The sequence below is a fragment of the Panthera tigris genome, chromosome B4 (genome assembly GCF_018350195.1).
Source record: "Panthera tigris isolate Pti1 chromosome B4, P.tigris_Pti1_mat1.1, whole genome shotgun sequence".
NCBI lineage: Eukaryota > Metazoa > Chordata > Mammalia > Carnivora > Felidae > Panthera > Panthera tigris.
In genome coordinates, this window is record NC_056666.1 from 129204091 (window position 1) to 129225543 (window position 21453).

Consider the following 21453-nt stretch of genomic DNA (forward strand, 5'->3'; position numbering starts at 1 on the left):
TCCCCACCGAGACTGAGGACCAAGGCCCGTGGGCGGGCCCCCTCACATATACATCATGGTGTTCTCCCTATGTGTGGTCTCAAACAGGCTTCCTGTCGTGTTTCGGGCTATGCAGAGAAAAGGTGAAATAATGCCGCGACAACATTCCGTTAGGATGTTCGCGTGCCAAAGCTGGAGGATGTCACCGCAGCTTTCTTCAAGACCCCCAACGCTCCGGGACAGACCCGGGCCTCCCGCACCCCCTGCGCCCTGGGCCCGGCCCCGCACTCACGTAGATTAGCCCTGAGTAGTAACGCTCCTTGAGATTGTGCAGCACCGATGCTTCGTTGAGGCACGTGAGCTCGGCCATGTCCTCCACCTTGGAGAACTTGGGTGGGTTCATCTTCTGGATGTCATCCTTGTTCACTTTCACCTTCTTCCCGTTTTCCACCAGCTCCACGATGGCCTCCTCGCCCACCTCTTCCTTGAGGCTGGCGGGCTCAAAGCCACTCTTGTCAGAAGGCACCCAGACCAGCTTCTTAGCCGCCCAGTCGGCCTGGGCCAACGGGTTATTGATGAAGTTTTTATCCACATAGAGATACTTATCAGCAGCTTGCTGCGCCATGGTGACTTACAGCCAGGACCTGCGGGACAAACAAGGACAAAATGTCAGGTACAAACCACATCAGCCACACGAGGAGCGCTGAGCACCTCCTAGCTTTGCAAACGGCACGGCATTAGAGCACAGCAAAACTTCTGCAACTGGGCGGCACCGGGAGAAAGATGTACATGACGAAAAAAACGAGTTGTTGTCAGAGATCTTGCGAGAAATGAACGGTAAGGTATATCCCAGGATCCAGCCACAACCAAACAAATCTATAAACGACCGCCGTGCCGGATGACGAGTGTAATTTGAGTCTCAAAGGCAGATGCAACCATAGTCACTGTGCTATACCTGCCGAGGCAGGAAAGTGACCACGCAGCTCAAGAGGACCTCCCACGAAAACAAGTTTCCCAGTAGCCCCCCAAAAAGGCAAAAAGTACGACCGCACGTAATGGAAGTTGTCAGTTCAAAAAACTTTTTATTTCACGGAGTTCCACCAAGAGGGAAAAAAAAAAACCAAAAAAACAAAAAACATGTGGCCAAGAGATGTTGATTCCGTCTTGATAATACAGCCCAAAGAAATCAGGAGAGAAGAAAAGTCAGGCTCCAGGAAATATCATGAGCAGCGAGAGCACCTCCCTCCCGGGGCACTAACACAGAAAGCACCCCTCACCATTTCTGTCCAGGGGAACTGAAGCACATGTGTGTCTTTTTTTTTTTAAACTCATTTGCAAAATAAAGATGAAACAATAGCCCCTCACACCGGTGTGGCTTAATGGTTTATGAAATGCTTTCACACGCCCTTTGCTGTCTCCAAAGATCCTCGTCATAACGCCGTAGAGTGGGTAAGAAATGTGCTTCGGCCCGTTTTACAGATGAGGATCCGGGAGCTTCCTGGAGGTTCAGGGGCTTGTCGCCCAGGGAGGACTCAGGACTCCCGGTCCCGTGGCCTTTCCACGGTTACCACAGTGCTTATTCCTGCTCACAGGCTCAGGCTGGGGCCCTCAGGACTCTGAACGCAGGACTCTGAAACCGTGGTCCGAGATAGAGCCAGCCCACAGCCACCAGGGGAGCAGCCCAGAAGCTCACTGCCCAGCTCACAACGCAGGAAGGCCTTTCCCTTGTGAGGTCAAGGCCCCCTCCCCAGGCTGGAGGTTTGGGACAGAGAGAACAAAAGGAAAAGTCTGGGCCGCCCAGGCCTTATCTGGGCTCGTTAAATGCTTTCCAGATCAAGACTAAGGGGCTCCCCTGGACACGCTCCAGGAAAAGGGTTGTTTTCCAGGAAATCTGCTCGCTCCCCAGCCCCCACAGGAGGGAAGGCAAGTCCAAGGAACAGAGCCTGGCAGCCTCCCCCAGCAAACCCAGCCGGTGGCTTTGTTTACATTCCCAGCCAAGCAAACCCCTGCGGCCCCTCTTGGGGGACCAGGGGCATCATCCACCTGCAAGGACCACCCCCTGAGAGAACGCAGGGCCCAGAGCCAGGCAGCAGTCCACAAGGCAGGAAGGGACGGCCTGGCCTCATCTTCCATGAGGGGCTGGGGTCTAGGCCGCCTGCACGCCCCAGCCTCACCAGCTTACTTCCGGCTGTCCTGGCTCCCACACTGGCCAGGCCATTCAGGCAAATCGAAGGCTTCCCTCTGCCAGAGTAAATATCAGCTGTCCTGTCCCTCTGTGCCATCCATCTGACCACTGGCCAGGTAGCCTCCCCAGTCTCAGGACCCAGGCTCCTGAAGCCAGTCTCCCCCTCATGCCACTGCCCTGCCCGAGGACTGGCAAGGACCACAGAGCACACGGCTTCGCGGGCTGCTGGGTCTCAACCTTTTTGCAAAGTTCAAACCAAAAATGGACAAGACAATCTCCTATCAATACGTAAGAAGGGATTCACTTGAACCCTGTCCCCCCCCAAATCCTAAGTCCGCTGCTGGTTAAGAGTTCTCCTAACCCAGCCCAGGGAAGACACCCGAGGATATCTATCACATGCCCTCTTACGAGATCCCTCCAAGAGAAGAAGGGAAAGGGGGACAGTCATTAGGTCCCTAACCTACCAACATCAACCTCGCGTCACCATCAATCGCTCTGCAAAAGAGCTTTTATTATCCCCAATTTATAAATGAGGAAACAGGCTCCAAGAGGGCAAGTGACTTGCCTACTGTCACCCCATCCAGTCATGGGTCCACCAGGCCCCCCGGCCTGGGGTCTCCTTAGCACGCTTGTGCCTAGGGTCCCACAGAAGAAGTCGGGCTGGCATTGAAGCTGGATCAATCAGTAAGTTGAGTGGGACACGGGGCGTGTGGGGGAATACATTCCACAGCGGTCAACACACAGTTACTGGGCTCTACCAGGCAAGGCAGGGAGGCTGAGGGAGCCTTCCCTGTGTGGACCACATGACCGGTCCAAAAGCAGGGTGCACTGGAACTGTTACATTCTTGCCCTCCTGGTCTTCCACCGGTGGGTGTGCACTGGCCGGCCATGAACATGGCAGCCGCTGGCAGGGGACCACTCCACCTGGCCCCTCATTCTGCCCTACCTTCAGGCCTCAGTGGGAGGGAAGGGGGCGCTTACGGGGCAGCACTGTCTACCCCCAATGGCCACCAGAGACCTGGAGGCCAAGCCGCACTTCCTATAAGAGAGGGGGGCACGCTGTGACCACCTCAGAGCTAGACCAACACAGGGGGCTGCCCCTCTCTCCCTCTGGGGGTGCCGAGTACACAGGTGGGCACCCTATATGTAGGTGGGCCTCCGTGCCCCTCTCTGAGCAGAACTTTCACGAAACTCAGCTGAGTCCTGTTTGGCCAGGCCGGGGACAGAGCTATTTGGTGTCACTGCTCTGCTGGAGTGATGTGGGTCAGCAGCAGTGCCAAGGTCAATACGCGGGTTGGATGGCGGCGGTGGGGGGCAGAGGTCACCACAAACAATGGGGTTTATTAAAGCCCTCCCACCAGCGCAAACAAGAATATCCATATCCGGTGACCGCAGCTGAGCTCCGGTGCCCACCTGAGTCAGGTGGAGACGCCCCCGCGTCCCAACACGGCTGCCAGCGATGCACTCAGGGGACGGTCAACTCTAAGGGCACAGATGGACTAAGCCGTTAGTCAAGAGCTGTTAGAAATGAAGAGGGGAAAGAAGGAGAGAGAGAGAGAGAGAGAGAGAGAGAAAGGGAGGGAGGATGAACAGAAGGAAGGAAGGGATGTAAAGGGGCATCAAAGAAGGGATGCTAGGGAGGCATGTGGCCACTTCTCCCCTTCCTAGCCTGGGACCATGCTGAGTGGCCCCTTTTGTAAAAGCTATACAAAATATAAAAGCTTTGAAAACAAAAGACAACTATCCCCATACATTCCTGAGATCCTCCACCCCCCCCCCCCATCAGTTTGCCCTTTCTTTTTTTAATGTTTGTTTATTTTTGAGACAGACAGAGTGAGCGAGGGAGGGGCAGAGACAGGGAGACACAGAATCCGAAGCAGGCTCCGAGCTCCGAGCCATCAGCACAGAGCCCGACGCGGGGCTCAAACTCATGAATCATGAGATCATGACCTGAGCCGAAGTTGGACGCTCAACCGCCTGAGCCACCCAGGCGCCCCAGTTTTCTGTCTCTTTTATGGTCCTTCCGGTCCTTGTTCGTAGAAACACTTGAGACTTTTAATTATCACAGGCAGAGCACGGGGTTTCACGTTGTGGATTTTTCCCATTTACTATAACCACTTCCCCGCTGGGCCATTAGTTTCCTTGTTGATCATTTTCTCCAAACGCTTCATTTTCCAGGTGATGAGGCAGAGGCTCTGAGAGGGAAGTAATCTCACTTGGACACACAGCTGGGGAAGCGAGGACCCAAATTCAGGACTGCTGGCTGCAGGGCCTCCTTGAGAAACACTGTTCATGGCTGCAGGATATTCCAAAGTGATTTTTTTTTTTTTTTTTAAACCACCACGCACTAGGTTTTCTCCTTGTATGGTGGACCACCTTGAGATCAATTCCCAGAAGTGGAGTGACTGGAACAGGGGAACATCCAGGCATTGTTATGGCCCTGACAGGTACGACTCAAAATGTTTTCCCCCAGGGTCGGCGCGCTCGGTCCCGTGAACAGCGTCCCCATGCGGCGGCCACCAAGCCAGCACTGGGAAAACTGTCTGCAGGAGTAAGGCCGGGGGTTCGGCTTAGGGAACCTCAGGAAACTCTGGAAATCTGTGGGACTCGCAGGCCAGCAAGGAGTTAAGGAAAAAGAAGGCAGCTTTCCCCATTGGAGATCAGATCCGGCAGAGGCCGGCCCTTTCCACACTGGCTTCCTGCGGGTGCCAGTACAACGCCAAGAAACCCAAGTAGTTGCCTTTTTAGGCCATAATCGAGAGGACACGACCAGAGGCTAAATTAGGACTCACAGGAAATGATGAAACTGAAAGTAAATAGGTTGACCAAAAACCTCTGCTTTCAACCCAAAGTGGAATTCCTTGACTATCTGCCTTCTCCCCTTTCCCCTGAACACCCACTTGGACCTTTTTACTCTTTCCTGTTTTCCCAAGGACCCCCCTCTCTCCCCCACCTTTCTGCCCTTTGCTTGGTTCTCTTTTTAGTTACTTGTGTACTTGTTTAAGAAAGGAAGGGCTAGCCCCTAAAAGACAGAATTTATTCTGCCGGGAGCGTCTCGATTCCTCGACAACAGGGTTTGTGTAAAGCCTTTCATGGCCAGGTTCTAGGCCTAGGGCTTCAAGTTCTCCCAACCCGTCTCAAAGCTACCCTGTGTGACGGCCTGTGAATAAGCTCTCCATTTTCTCCATCCCCGCAGTTGAGGGAAATGAGGCCCACACCAGTCACAAAACCCAGGTTCAAACACAGACCCACTCGGCTTCCACTGCAACTGCCTTGCCTGTGAGCTCTCTGGTGCTGGCTAGAGAGAAAACAAACTGAGAACCCCCTGGTCAGTTAAGCAAACCAGGGACACAGACGCGGATCCTGCCGACTCGAGGCTGCAAATCCCACCTTTTGGTGTTGGTCTGAAGCAGGAACGCGTCACACTCCCCTCTTGAGCTGCTGGCACTAAAAGAAGGGTCAGGGGTCTGACCCTGGGTGAGCTATTTCCGTTCTCTGAGCCAAGGTTCCAGTTCAGAGACCCGGTGGGCTCAACTCAAACACCGAAAGCCTGTTCCAGGTTCATCACTGATGTTTTCAAGGAGGCCCCTCTGATCCTTTGTCCCCACCCCCACCCCAGAGGGCCCATGTGAACATGTCCCTTTTCTTTGTTTTTATAGCCTTTGCTTTGGAGTTAGTGAAACTATCAAGATGCCTTAGTTCCACTGTTACCAAAAGGCTCTACGAAGGCAGCTGCTGAAATGATAGAGAAATTGTCAAACCCCAGGGCTCCTGGGTGGCTCAGTTGGTTAAGCGCCCGACTCTTGATTTGGGCTCAGGTCACCATCTCACAGTTCGTGCACTGCCCGATTGCCCTGCAATCGATCGGGCTCTGGAGCAGAGTGTGCTTGGGATTCTCTATCTCCCCGTCTCCCAAAAATAAATAAGCGTCAAAAAAAGAGAGAAATCGTCAACCCCAGCAGATTTAGTTATTCAATGAATCAATACATACTGAGGGTCTGTTTGCAAAAATATCACGACAAAGGTATAAAGGACCCAGGGAGTTTATAATGTAGTGGGATGACAGGACAGACACCCATGCCACCTGTTAAAGAGCCAACCTGGGCAATGCAGCCCGGACAAGGGGACCACAAGTGGACAAAAAGCAAGCGCTCTGGTTTCCTTCTGTCCTGCACGCCGCTACACAACGGGCGTCTGATACACAGATGTGCCGTATGGATGACGAGGAAGCATTTGTTCTGTGGCCTTGGGCGCATGCCACCTCTCTGACTCAACTGTGCATGCTGTCTTCCCTATCTATCAAGGCTGTTTAATTCAACATACACTCCTTAAATGTGCACAACAACGGGGCAGGACGTCTGTCACTGTGGAACATTTGCTGCGGGGGGGGGGGGGGGGACCATGCAAACGGCCAGCTCCAACACGAGACTCGGTGGAGAAAGATGAAGGAACACGTAACTCGCTGCAGGAACAGAGAGGAAGGGGTCATTCAGCGGAAAACCCAAAGCACCAGGGAGTTCCATGGAAGGGATGGCATGTAAACTGGGTCTTAGGAGAGGAGACGAGAATTGGTGGGGGAGGGGAAGAGTTGGTAGAGAAGGATTCAAGCCCAGGGAGAAGAGGGGGCGGTCTTTCATAAACCATAAAACGATGTGATCAGTTAAGGTAGGGCTCCCTAGCCTCAGCACCCTGAGCATTTGGAGCCACGTAAGCCTTTGTTGTGGGGGCTGTCCTGTGTATTGCAGGACATTTAGCAGAGTCTCTGGCCTCTACCTTCTAGACGACAGTAGCAGTCTGCCCCCGGTTGTGACAACCAAAACTGTCTCCAGACATTGGGGGCTGGGGAAGCAAAACTGCCCCCAGTCGAGAACCACTGATTTAAGGGGCGAGCTGCATGAGCAAAGGTTGCACAGAAGCCAAAGTTCTGCTTTGTAAATACTCTCTGGAGTCTGAAGTGGACACTTCTTAAAACAAAAGTCCCTAGTGAAAAGTGATTCCCAGGACCCAAACGATGACCACTACGGATGGCACGGTCACCAAGGAGTGACTGCCCCTGTAATACACTGTATTTTAAGGGATCTGACCTGACTGAACCCATTACTGGACTATACTCTAAAGATTCCTGAATGTCAAGAGAAAGAAAGAAAGAAAGAAAGAAAGAAAGAAAGAAAGAAAGAAAGAAAGAAAGAAAGAAAGAAAGAAAATGAAGAAAGGAAGAAAGAAAAGAAAGGAAGGAAAAAAGGAAGAAAGGAAAGGAAAGAAGGAAGACAGAAAGAGAAACAAAGAAGAAAGGAAAAAAGGAAGAAAGAAAGGACAGGAAAGAAAGGAAAGAACAGGAAGGGAAAAAAGAAAGGAAGGAAGACAGAAAGAAAGAAAAAGACAGAAAGAAAGACAGAAAGAAAGAAAGAAAGAAAGAAAGAAAGAAAGAAAGAAAGAAAAGGAAAGGAAAGAAGGAAGGAAGGCAGAAAGACAAAGAAAGAAGAAAGAAAGAAAGGAAAAAAGGAAGAAAACAAAGGAAAGAAAGAAAGGAAAGGACAGGGAAGAAGAAAAGAAAGAAAGAAAGAAAGAAAGAAAGAAAGAAAGAAAGAAAGAAAGAAAGAAAGAAAATCAGGCAAAGGAGGCTGATGTGCCTCCCCAGGCAAGGCACAAGTCTCCAGGACCTCCAGCGCAGCCGCTCCACAATCAAGTTCACTGGCAGGAAGAGGTCAGGTGATTCACAGAAGCCAGGCAGCAACCACGCTCTGGGGGGCTGTTCACATGGCTGTGCTGACTCACCTGGGAACTGCATCAAATGCCATTTATTGAAAGGTTTCGACAAATCAGGATTAATCCCAAGGATGATACCTAGATAAATGTATCCCGCCCAGAAGCCTCCTCCAAACCCCCTCAAATACGTCCGAATGCCCACCAGTCGATGCCTCCACCCGGAGAACCCACAGGTACTAGGACACCTGAACCGCCCCAAACCCACACTCCCTTCTGGGTCTCCATCTCTGGGAAAGACACCATCGGCCTGGTCGCCCAAGGCGATCACTGTAAACTCCTCTCGGGCGGATTAGCAAAGCCCTCTGTCAATCCCACAGCCAGCGCCCTGCTCCAGGACTGCGTCCCCTCCTTTCCAGGCTGCACAGCAGCCTCCTTCCCAGCCTTCCACGGGGGCTTCTACCTCCTTCCAATCCATACCCCTGCCGCCTTCAGGATGACTCAGCAGCCCCGTTTCTATGCGTGCTATATCCTCTTCTATCGATAATCACTCGCCAGTTCGAAACAGTTCAACGGCTCCACACCTCCTCCCGAAAGAAAATCTCATCATCTTTGCAGGCTGAGTAGGCCCTTCGTGATCACACCCATTCATCTCCAGCCCTTCCTCATAACCAAGTCCTGTTCACAGCTCGCTCTCCTCGTGCCCCCTCCTCTGCACCAGAAGCCCTCCTCTCTCAAATCTCAGCACAGGCTCCGTCCTCTACAGGGCCCTCCAGGATTGTCACCACGAAAGGACTTCCCATAAGCCATCACACGGCTGAACTGTCGGATCTGCCGTTGCCTCTGAGCACAGGAGGCGGGTCTCATTCGGCTGATTTCAAACGTCTCGTGCAATGCCTGACCCCAGCAGGTGCCGTTAAGGTTTCCAGAATGAACGTATGAGGAACGAGGCAAAGAGGAGGAAGGAGTCATGGAGGAGGTTTCTAAAAAGGTGGGAAATCGCCCTGAGCTGTGCGGAGGGCCAGAGGGTTAGAGAGCTGACTGGAATGAGGAAGGAGACCCGAGCTGGTGGCACCCAGGTCCCAGCTGCTTCACTGCTGCAAAACCCAAGCCATTAATGGGCCAGTTCTTATATTCCCAAAACGAGAAGCGAAAGAAAGCACACCAGGGCTTTCAATCCTCGATGAGAATAGGAGTGAAAATAATTTATTGGTCCCCAGAAGCTTTGCAGGAGGTTGAATAAACCACCTCAGTTTTCTGGAACCTTCTAGTGCTTCCTGATGAACCAAGGTGGAGGCACCTACCATCTACCACCAGAGACACCAGAAGTGACTTGGCTGGTGTGGCGTGGCCTCTTCCCTAATCAGGACCCGTGAAGCCACCTCGGGCTGCCCTTCCTGCCTCTCCTGGGGCACTCGGTCCGCTAAGCAAGTGCTGTAAATGCTGATCTTTGGTACCAATTCTGAACAGATGGAACTTGAAAAAAACCACTGTGACGTGCAGCACCCATTCTGTGAATCCTGAGACAAGTCCGTAATGCTCTGTCATGGAATGGAATATGGGCACGGATCTGGAGTCACACAGACCTGGCTCTGAATCCCCCGCTCAATTCCTGTAATCTTTTTTTTGTTTGTTTAATTTTTTCTATTTATTCATTTAGAGAGATACAGATAGCATGAGAGGGGGAGGGGCAAAGGGGGGGGAAGGGAGAGAGAGAATCCCCAGGAGGCTCCATACTGTCAGCACAGACCCCTGCCCCGCCCAACGCCGGGCTCGAACTCACAAAACCGTGAGATCATGCCCTGAGCTGAAACTGAGAGTCGGGTGCTTAACCGACTGAGCCACCCAGGCGCCCCCAATTCCTGTAACCTTGAAGCTGTCACCTCAATTTCCAGGCTCTACAGGAAGAAGAAAAAACTCTGTATCAGAGGACTTGCAACTCAAGCTCCCAGGAAAGACTCTGACACCGAGTAAGAACTTCCCGACCTTGTCCTCCTGACCTCATTAGCCCTAATCCTTCCCTAGAAGGACACCTGGGGCCTATGAGAAGTTTCCAGAAGTTTGGTGACTCTTTCTCCAGGCTCCACCAGTCCGAGAACAACATGGCACAGTGCAGTGTCTCCCAACCGGTAATTTCGCACAAAGGAAGAGGGTTTCGTGTCCAAACGCGGTTGGAAACCCGCCTCCCCGTGGCCCTCCTGCAGTCACGATGCACACAGAGTGCCCTGAGGAGCCCGCAGTTAAGGATCCCCGTTTCACTGTGCCCAATGGGGCTAAGTACCCTGGGATATCCTGCAGGAGAAACGTTCCTCGGGGCCGGCCCGGGAAATGCTGGGCGGGTGGGATGTGCCGCGGCAGAAGGGCTGAATTGGGGTCCGGCTTGGCACTGAGCAGCTGCTTGGCTCTCAGGCTCAAACAAAATAATGGACACAGGAGCCGCCCTGCATAAACGCCGGGGCTGTCGGAACAGTCATCCGCGGGGAGGGCTCAGTCACTCTGCCAACCGAGGGCAGACCTTACCGCAGCCGCCCACCCACAGGTGCTCGGTCTCCCCGGGGAGGGGGAGGGGGAAAGGGAGGGTCCTCCCGGGGCCCAGAGCCCAGAGCCCAGGAGGCAGAAGCTGTTGAGGACTGGGAAGGATGGGCCCCCTTACCCTCCCCCCCCCCCGCCCCCCCGCCACCGGGCCTCAGGAATGCTGTTTGCTTACAGAAGAAGCTGGGACTTGTTGCCATGAGCGGTATTCCAACCCAAGCCTGTGTTGATGCTTAGCAGATAAGAAAACCAGACTAGAGACAGGCCAGAGAGGAATTTAGCACCAGAGCCCCACAGACCACCCCCCTTTACCCTTCCTTCCTCAGAGGCCACATGGAGGGGCTTCCCAGGACCCCTCAGAGCCCAGGAAACACTGACAAATGCTCACACTTGCCTGACTATGGAAGGCAGGGCCTGGGATCATTCTGACTTTGCCCTGCGTCCAACAAACCCAGACCATCGAAAATGACACCAGCATTTCGTACGTTCCGTCCTCCTAGGTAGGTTAAGGACGGAAGGTGGGCGAGGCTAGGTGGAGGGAGCAGCTGCAGAGGGGATAACACAGCGGCTTACCTAGGATCTAATCAGCCATGTTGAGGAATGTGGGTTTTAGTCTAAGGACAAGGGGAGGCTACCACCGTGGGGGGGGGGGGGCGGGAGGGTGACATCACTGGGTTTGTATTTTAAAGAGATCACCCTCCCTGACCTCACTTGGAGGGGCCATGGGAAGTGATCAGTTGCAAAGTGGCCTGGATTAGCCAGGAGGGGGGTTTCCAATCTAAGAGAAAGGGAAGAACCTCAGGACAGGGCTAGGGAGAAAGTGGTAAAACGTCACAAGACAGGGGCAAATGAAGGCACAGATCTCACCCTCTGACAAAAGAGCCTGGCCCGGGGAGAAGCAGGACTCGAAGCCCCCCCGCAGCCATTTCCACCTAAGTAAGAAGCCCAGCTTTCCAGGGCCTCTCCAGCCACAGCGCCTTGGGCACGGATCTCGGGCAGGATGATGTCACACAGACCAAACGGGTCACCTCCTCTACGATACCGTCCCTGTCCTCCAGGCCACAAGATACATTCTTCTTTTTTTTTTAATTTTTTAAATGTTTATTTATTTTGGAGACACAGAGAGAGACAGGACATGAATGGGGGAGGGTCAGAGAGGGAGGCACAGAATCTGAAACAGGCTCCAGGCTCTGAGCTGCCAGCACAGAGCCCAATACGGGGCTCGAATTCACAAACCGCGGGATCATGACCTGAGCCAAAGTCGGACACTCAACCAACTGAGCCACCCAGGCGCCCCACAAGATCCATTCTTAATGAATGAATCAATCCACCAATCGGACCAGAGAGCAGAGGAAGAAGATGGCCCTGTTGTTCCATTCAAGAATTCTGCCATTGAGAATGCCCATCCGCCTAAACAGAAAGGTCCCCGTGGCCTTTAAAGCCCAACCAACTCCTGCACCCAACGTCTCCCAAATGTCCTGCCAGTCCCCCCTCTCCTGTCCCCTGCCAGACACTCTCCAGTCTAGACCCGTTCCTCTCCCATCAGCCCAGCAGCCTTTCTTAACACCCCAGGAGATTATTCATCTTGCCTCCCCAGGCCAATTCCAGCAAAACCAGCCTTATACCAGAACTACCCTGCTTCTCTGCCCACCTTCCATTTGGCCCTCACACACCTTGAAGTCAGGGGCTGTCCCCCTGACCCCATACACAGGTGCTGACCGAGCCCAGGGTCCACAGAGAGGGCCCTCGCTCAGTGCTTGTGGAAGTGAACTGAATTGTTCAACACACTTGGGTTCAAGGCTCACATCGCGTCTTCTGGGGGCCTGGCCGTCCAAGAAAACAACCATTCCCAAGTTAGCCCTCCCAAGCCCTCCTGTCTGATGTCGGGGTGGGGGGAGCACATCAGCAGCTTCTGCTCAGGCCCCTGGCCGAATCTGCAGTTACATCACCTGCACTGGACCCTTGACTTTGCATTTAACTGTTCAATATTTGCGTAGTGAGACCACACACGTGCCTCGCCTACCCGGAGAGACCGCAAAGAGAACCAAGATGTCTTGGGCCAGTGTCTCCTCCCAAATTGCCGGGCACAGATCAGCCCCAGCCTCGCCCCCAGGTGTGACAAGGTGGACAGAACTGCTTAGCTGCCCTCCCCTTGGGAATGTGCCCTGAACACACTGACCCTGCCCTCCCACCTTCCAGACCTTGCTAGGCCTAGGCGGCACACGTGTGCACAAGGGGGAACTTGAACCCTTCCGACTCCTGCGGCGGAGGGGTTATTCCCTCCCTTTGGTTGTGCCGAGAGGACGGCTTTTCTTTCCTCGAGCACGTGAGCACAGTTTGCTGAAACCCAATGCAGAAAAATAACCATACTGAAAAGATGTAATTACACGGCCACTGTCTCAACGGGAAAGTGCAGTGTGCTTGGTTTCCTGAGTCCACATCGTGCCGGCTGAGAAATGCAACCCGAGATGAGAAACTAAAGACAATTTTTGAAGAACACTCTGTCCAGGGCCTACCAGGCCTACAGCAGCCTGTTATTCTGAGTGCTGTTTAAATAACACACACACACATGCATGCACGCACGCAAACCCAAAAAAGCACTGAGTAGTGTAACCACCACCACCAACAGCCATCCGAACCCTATTCCTGCTGAGCCAAGGGCTCTAAGGCCACAGATGGGGCCCAGTCACCACTGGGTCCCCGCTGCTTGACACAGGGAAGTGCAGCAAAATACTGATGACCCGGAGTCATAGGGAAGGTGACAGTCTCCCAACAGGTCCAAAGTCCAGGCATCCAACACCAGACTCTCTGCCATCCATTCTCAGAGGGCATGACGCTAAGATCGATAACGCTGCACCTTCTCTGGTGTGGTTGTTTCCCCCTTTAGCAGGCAAGGCAGCAGAAGCTCGGGACAGGTGGCCTCCCGGATCATATCACTGCCCTCCTCCTCCTCACCCACCCTTCCAGTCAAATCTGATTCATCCGTTTCTAAGAGACACATGACTGGCCAGGGGTCAACACAATCTTCCTGAATTGATCAAGCGTTCATACAAATGGGACTCTGATAATGAGCTTCATCGCTGAAAGGAGACAAACCTTTCCAAGTGGTGATAACTTATTCATGACCTTCCCAGAAGGCATCTGAGAAGGAACCCGACTCAGGAGGCAGCCAGGCTGGCCCAGGAATTCCAGACCCATCGCTTAACTAAACCAACAGAACAAACTCTGCTTCGTTGACGCGGCCCCCTGGGCCCTAATTTCTCCATTTACAAAACGGAAGTGCGACCAGCTCCCCCTCAGGACAGCTGTGAGTACGTGAGAGCATGTGAGGGTACAGCCCCCACCAGGTCTAGCTGACAGTCCCAGCTCTGCAGTGTAGTCAGCGCACTGAGCAACTCACAGAACAATTGTGAGGATCACAATAGGCTAACGGAGGAGTGTGGTGCTTGGTGGCGCCCCGGGGCCTGCGGGCCCCCCTCGCCACAATCTTTTGCCTCTTCTCTCAAGAAGTCTGTGTCGCCACTGAGCTCATAATGAGTCAGTCACAGCACTGCCCTCACACAGCCCACTTCGGGGGGTTTGAAGTCACATCCTGCCTAGCCTCACTCAACATGATTTATTCCACCCCAGGAATGTAGCTCATTTCCCAGAATTTTGTGAAGAACTCGAGTTAAAGAGCTTGATCTTGCAAGGGACTCCATTTATAGGCTCGGCTGCAGTGGAGGAGACTCAGCTCAGCTCAGACCTGTAGGCGGGAACCACACAAAGTCAGTACTGAAAGAGGCCCCCGGAGCATCTCACCCTGGAGTGCCAACATTTTTTTTTTTCTTAATTTCAACCCACGGTAAAAAAAAAAAAGTAAAATAAAATAAAGACTATTTAGATAATAGATAATACACACAAACATGTCAAACGAAAAGCTTCATGAAACGATAGGTACATACTATTCACCTTGATTATTTCCCATTCGAGTCTATCTTATTTCATGTCTAAAAACCCTGGTTGCCACCCGTGAAAGTAATTTCACGGCCCACCAATGAGGTCTCAGCCGACGGTCTATAAAACACCAATCTGACTCAACTGTCACTGGGTAGATGAGGTAGATGCTACCTCATCACTGGGTAGATGAGGCTTGGGCTGGTCCAGGGACTCCCCCGGACCACAAGTTGGGCCAAAGAGCAGCTCAAGTCCAAAGCCAAAGCAAGGCTCTGTGGATGGCAGCCGCCTCACATGACGTGCGTTGGGCATGTTCGTGGCCTGCTGCTCCGTCACCTGATCGCGACAACCTCAATAAAGCCCTGGTAGCCATCCTGCTCCCCACCCTCCCCCTTAAAAAAAAAAAAAAAAAAAAAAAGACTCCCAGGGGGCGCCCAGGTGGCTCAGGCGGCTGAACACCTGACTTCGGCTCAGGTCATGGTCTCGCAGCGCAAGAGTTCGAGCCCCGCGTCGGGCTCTGTGCTGACGGCTCAGAGCCTGGAGCCTGCTTCGGATTCTGTGTCTCCCCCTCTCTCTCTGCCCCTCCCCCGCTCACTCTGTCAATCTCTCTCAAAAATAAACATTAAAAATTTTTTAAATAAAAATGCAAATAAAAAAATCAGAGGCTCAGGGAGACAAAGCGCGCTGCCTGGATCTGGGCACTTCGGAAACATCCTTGGAGGACCCGGAGCCCAGGGCGGGGAAGATGGCAAGGACGGAGTTTCCTCGGTGCAGCATCACAACAGATCCAATCCACTATGATCAGAACATCAGCCCTCCAAGCCCCAGCCCCATGCCGAAGAGACGCCCATAAGTGACAGGAGAGGGACAGGTGGATGCAAGACAGATCAGATGGGAGAGGAAGGCCACTGTCCTGCAGACATGAGCTCAGAGAAGCTACTCTCCCTGTTCTTACACCCGTGGGGTGGCATAACCTAACCCTAATGAACAGACCCTCGTGCCTGCAAATAGCCTGTGGATGGCTTGTTTACACGCACGTGCACGCGCGTGCACGACTCTATAAACAGGAAACCCAACGTTCTCTCTGGATCGTTGGTTCTGAACACTTTCGGCCAGTAAGGACCCCTTTGAGAACTGGCTGACGGCAGTGAACCTTTTGCCTACCACCTTAGGGGGCCCACCGAGACCCTCGAGTACAGTCCATGGACTTTTAGAAGCCCCCCCTCCCCCAAAACACACACACACATACCCAGGTCCCCAGTTCCAATTTCAAAGGCAAAAGGACTCTGGAATGGCCTCCTTCTCCACCAAGGCGGCATGAACAAAGACTTGAGAGGATTCTTGTCCTTCGTTCCTCTCCAGAGGGGTAATGAGGATCTCACAAAAGAGGTCAGAGGGAGCAAAAGACAAACTCTGCAGTCAGGACAAGCCAACAGTGACCATTGTCGTGGGAAGTGAAGGACTCAGGATGGTTGGGGCAGGAGGCCACTTCCCCTGGGCTGCTCCAGATCACCCTGAGCTGCAGAAACAAGAAATCCAAACCTGCACGCCGAACTGTCCCTCCTCCCTACACTGCCATCACTTGGGACTATTCTCAAGTGAGCCAGCAGGTGCCAGACCTGGGCACACAGGCTGCCTGGAGGACAGGGCCGAGCTCCCCAGAGAAACCAGGGTGGGCAGGCCGCATCCCAGAGCCTTTGGCCTCCCTGGGGGAAATCACCCAAGAACTAGTCGCAGAGTGGAGATAAAACCCGTGTATCTCCCACGCTACAGAGAAATTAGATTACTAGAGAAGGTTAATTAATCCCTCGAGGAGGCTGTGGTGATGCCCCCGTCTGAAAGGCTGGCCACCCCAGCTGTCCTTGAGCAAGGAGCCTGGCTGCAGCAATGACCTCACCACATCCTTCACCAGAAACCCGGCTGCTGATTATTTAACCACCCGCCAAGAACTGCCCCTTTGCCCAGGTCTGGTTCCAAAGGGGCCAAGGCCGAGGCCGCACAGGAGAGAAGGAAGGAGCAGCGGCCCCTGCTCTAGACGGCTGCCGGATTCGCACCGAACCCATCCCACAGACATGTGCACACACACAAACCTGTACACACACAGGCAGGTGCACACAGACACGTGTGTGCACACTCCAGGGATGTGGGATCAGGGCCAAATGTGACACTTCTAGAGTCGGGCTGGCCTGGGGCGAGCGCAGGAGTCTCTACCCAGAGCTTGAGGGAATCTCTGGGAATGTTAGTTATTTTAAGGGGGGGGGGGGGGCGGTGCATAGAGCGAGAGAGGGAATCCCAAGCAGGCTCCGTGCTGCCAGCACAGAACCTGACACAGGCCTCGAACCCACGCAACTGTGAGATCATGACCTGAACCGAAACCAAGAATTGGATGCTTAACCGACGAAGCCACCCAAGCGCCCTTCCGGGAATGTTATTTGAGTGCCCTGAACCTCGCTGTCTTCATCCGTAAACCGGGTGTCACCGGGCCCACGCCCCACAAATAAAACCCGCTAGCACTGAGTTCTGGGTGCTTTTCGTAGGAGAGCTTCCCCAGCCCACACAACCACGAGGTATGTTCTTCTAGGATCCGGTTCTGCAGATGAGGAAACTGAGGCCCAGAATGTCTAAGTGACTTGCTCAAGGGCATGCAGGTAGTAGCAGCTGGTGTCTGTGTCCCGGAAGTCTGACTAGCGGCCCTAGGGTTTTTGTGCCTGACCACTCGGCTCGCCCTCTGAGCACCTGGTGAGGCAGCAAACGTGTGAGGTCTGCAAAGACCAGACAGAATCATCAGGAAGGGGAAGGAGCCTCCGGTGACCCACGATCTGCCCGGTCACGCACCGCAGAGGTGGTCCTCCCGGCTGACGCCAAGCCCCTCGGTCAGAAGCGTTTCCCTGGCAAACTCCTCTTTAACCTGACTCCCCCCACCCCTCCCAGCTGTCCCCTTCGGAGCCAGGAATTCAAAGCGCCTGTAGTTGTCAGAGGCTTCCAACCACAACCAATGCGGAATGTCCCCCGGTCCAGGAGCACAAAGGCTGCCTGGTAAAGCCCCCGGAAGAGCTTTGAATCCTGCCCCTGATCTTTGCTCGGGTCCGCACAGAGGATCACATTCTTCAGATTCTTGTTTGAAAGCCAGAAGGGGGGGGAGGGGGAGGGGCATCCACTATTTCAACCTAAGGCTAATTAAAGCCCGCGACTCGTTTTAAAGGGGAAGAGGGCCGTCCTTTCCCAGCCTCCCTGCAATACACTGGTCTGCCCTGTGTGATACTGCACTAGTCTGCACCCGGGCGCTCTGCATCTTGGAAGGGTCCTCACTTTGAAGACGCCGGGGTTCCAGCACTAGTAAGTGGCAGAGGGGGGAGGCCGCCAGATCCCCAGCCTCGCCCTCGGAGGCCACTGTCCATTCCTTCTCTGACGCGAGGCTCGCGGTGCCGGCCAGAAAGTCAGCAGAACCAACTCCAGGTGGTTTGGACGAAGGAGTTGGAGCCGGTCGGAGGCGAGAAGTCACAACACTGATGGGGGCCTGTAAATGCCACCGAGCAATTAATCCCATAATGAGGCATTTTTAACGAGCACTGGGCGCGACACAGCCACCTCCAACTCGATCTGGCAAAAGGAGGAAACAGTTGGCGGGCGGCAGGCCCGGCTCTGGGCAGACGGCAGGTTGAGAGCAGGGCACTGTCGGCTGGCAGGCCGCTCGGGAGGCAGTGGCATTGGAAAGCTGCGGGAGAAAAGCTAGTTGTCCTGCAGGAACCGGGCTGACCCGACCTCACACACCTGGCCGCCCACCCCCACCTGCTGCCCGCCGATGGGTCTCGGAGTGACAGGAGGGGCTGTATTTTACACCTGGGCCCATAAGCCAGCGGGGCGGCACCAGAACTCACTGCTTTAAGGCTGTGTGCAAAAGCATGACCGCCTCCCGACCCCAGGTTCATAAACATCCCCCGCCCACTGAATGTGTGAAGTGGGATGAGAAGGCAGGGGAGGCAACGAAAGCAGATACAGAAAATAATCGGGCATCAGGTCAACGTCGAGGAGCAGGGGAGGATCTGGGCCCTCTCACCCGCTACCTGGGGCCCGGCACTCAGGTTCTCTGGGTCTCAGCTTTTCCAGCTATAAAGCAGGAACATTTACACCGCCGCCTTCATGGGACTGGGAGACTTGCACTGCATCAGCCTGAGCGTGACTTCAAACTTTATATCGAAAGCAAAAAAACTGATTAAAATAGGGTTTTGAAAATGGATAACAACTGATATTTTTAAAACAGACTGGCACTGCGCTGGACAAATTGTGTATAAACAGGGGCACCGGGCTGGCTCGGTCAGTGGAACGTGCAACTCTGGATCTCGGGGTCGTGAGTTCAAGCCTAGAGCTTACTTAAAAGATGTTTTTTAAATGTGCGTATCAATAAAACAGATAAACAACAGAGCCAAGCTTTACTGAGCATCATAATCCTCTATGGCGACTCTATTTACCTCATTCCACACATGAGGAAAACAGGCATGGAAAGGGGGCGTGGCTTGTCAAGGCCAAAGAGCTGGCAAGTGAGAGAATCAGGATCAGGACCAAGGGTCTAACCCCAGAGCCCCCTGCCTGTTACGTAAGGACCAGACATAGACACACTACAGTGGTTAAGACTGAGACCCCTCCTTCCACCCAAGGTGTTGCAGAGCTAAGCGGAGGTGCCGACGATAAACCGCACACCCCGCGTGAATATATATATTCCTGGTTCCTCAAGCTGACCTTACGTGCCCACCAAGGGCGAGGCATGGTACAAGGGTCTCAGGAGCAGCACCTCGAATGGGAGGAAGCAAGACCCAAAAGTAGGTCAGCCAGCACAGAGAAGTGCCGAGGGGAAGCATTATCGGGCAGCAACTCGGGTTTTAAGTTTAAATTCCCCGCACCGGCATTCTATTAAGTGATACCCGTCACTCGTGTAAAAACAGTGTTTATGGCTCATCAGAGGGGACAAGCCATCTCCAAGAATGACTGGTTGACAAGAACTGGGGGGTGGGGGGGGGCGGGATGCGATGACCCGGTGAGGAAGGCAGAGCAAGCTGGGAACAACCCGGTCCCTTCCACGAGCCCCCTGATACTTTGCAGTGGTCCTGGGCAGCAAAGATGAGGAAGCAGGATAGAAGGAAAAGGGGCTCTGGGGAACGAGGGACAGAAGGAAAGGGGATGGGGATTGACACCTACTGGGAGCCACCAGGAGCGGAGTTCACAGAAGGGTTGGTGAGGCACTCAAAGGACACTGAGATTTGCCACACTTTACAGAGGAGGAACCTGGGGCTCAAAGCACTTAAATAAACTGGGGAGATCAAGAAAAGCCCCTCACACCTAGAAGAATAGGAAGAATGCTGCTGGATTATTAGAGAGCCCCCCCCCCACTGACAACCACACCCACTCCCTTCTGCCATTATGGACAGACTTGTGTCCCAACCCCCCCAAATTCACCCATTGAGGCTCTAACCCCCAGGACCTCCAGATGTGACTGTGTTTGACAACGGGCCCTTAGGTGAGGAAGTAACAATGAGAGCATCAAGGTGGCCTCCCCCATCTGACTGGTGTCCCTGGAAGAGGAGGAAGGCAGGAGACACCATGGATGTGAGCACACAGAAGACAGCCGTCTGTAAACCAGGGAGCGAGCCCTCAGAAGATCTGGGCTGCCAGAGGCGCCTTGCTCGTGGACTCCCAGCCTCCAGAGCTGTGAGAGACAAACTTCTCTGGTCGAAGCCAGCCCACCCGGGGGACCCCGTACATGCCCTTGTCTGACCACTGCGGTCCACCATCCTGACCTGCCACGGCAAGCCTGTATGCCCGGCCGCCGTCTGCTTTGCCACTCGAGAGTGTAAGCTACAGACCTGGGTCGTAAACCAGTCATGCCTCCCGGGCCCCTACGCAGGCTCCACCTCACCACCAGCAAATCTAACGAACAAATAAACCGAGTGAAAATGGGATGGAAACCCAGCTGCTACCTCTGGAGTCACCCGCTCCCTGGCCCACGGTCCACCACCGACTCCTGCTTTATCGAACTCTCTTAGTCCCTGTTCCCACCTCCAATATAGGAGCTGGCCCATAATTACAGATGGTATAAATTCCAAGATAATCTCCAGCTTGTAATCACCACCAAACAGAAGTGTCAACAAAGTGACAGGAGATAATCTACCAAGTGCTGAAATGCCCGGCTTACGTTTGATTCTTATTAGCAATTTTCAGTCAATACGTAAAAAAAAATAAAGTTTGGTTCGGTTTTGGGGTTTTTTTGAGTGTGTGTGTTCAATGGGTGGCACTGAGGACAGTGACAGAAACTCTCCTGGTCAAACGTCACCCCTGGGCAGCCTGGTACTGACCCAGATCTGCCCGCAGGCTGCAGAGGGGGCTGGCGTTGGTGGACAAAGCCTGAAACGTGAACGGGGCCCGGAAGTGTCCCAGCGACCACATCTGGAGCTGCCCCCACCCTCTCACTCCCTCGCCGGGTAGGGTTGACAAGCTCCTTTCGGAACAGCAAAGGACTTGTCTCCTGCTCTCTAGCAAGACGGCGGGATTCAGGGTAGGCTCCCTTGAGCCAGGAGCTTCGGGGACAGGACAGTGCAGGGCAGGGAGAACAAAGAAAGGAACACCTGCAGGAAGCCAGTGATGTGGAATGAAAGAAAATACTAGAACAAAGCCACTGCATTCCTTTCTAGACCCTTGGCCACCCATCCTCTCCCCTCATGCCCAGCCCAGGCCCAAATGACTCCCTTACCATTGTAAACATCTATCTACTCCAAAGCAGCCACTAAGATTCTGAAACTTTCTCTTCACAACAAAACTAAAGTGTTGCAACTTGCTGCTACAATCCTGAATCTTCCCTGGGCAGTAACCTCAGCAGAGCCCAGCGGCCTGCCAGCCGCTTTGGGACCTTTCAGAGACCATCTCTGCCCATCCCGTGCTGTCCCTTACCTAGGTACAGAGAGGTCTCTCGGTAGGGCCAGGGGGCGATTTCCCCAGGGGACAAGGGCCCCTCGGAACCTTCCTCCCAGGGTGTTTGTTTTCTGGCCCAGGCCCGCGAAGCTGGGGGTGGGTGGGGGTGCGGGAGCTGGAGATCTAACTCCAAAGAGCCCAGAAAGATCTCCCAGGTC

General features: G+C 53.7%; 1 protein-coding gene across 1 annotated transcript in view; it reads right to left on the minus strand.

The window, feature by feature from the left end:
* Positions 1-21453, minus strand: part of MYH9 (myosin heavy chain 9) — a 92291-nt gene that overhangs the window by 60624 nt on the left and 10214 nt on the right. Inside the window, exon 2 of the mRNA XM_042993168.1 lies at positions 272-623. Within this exon, the coding sequence (XP_042849102.1) occupies positions 272-604 (333 nt within the window). The 5' untranslated portion in view covers positions 605-623. The remainder of the gene's footprint in view (positions 1-271; positions 624-21453) is intronic.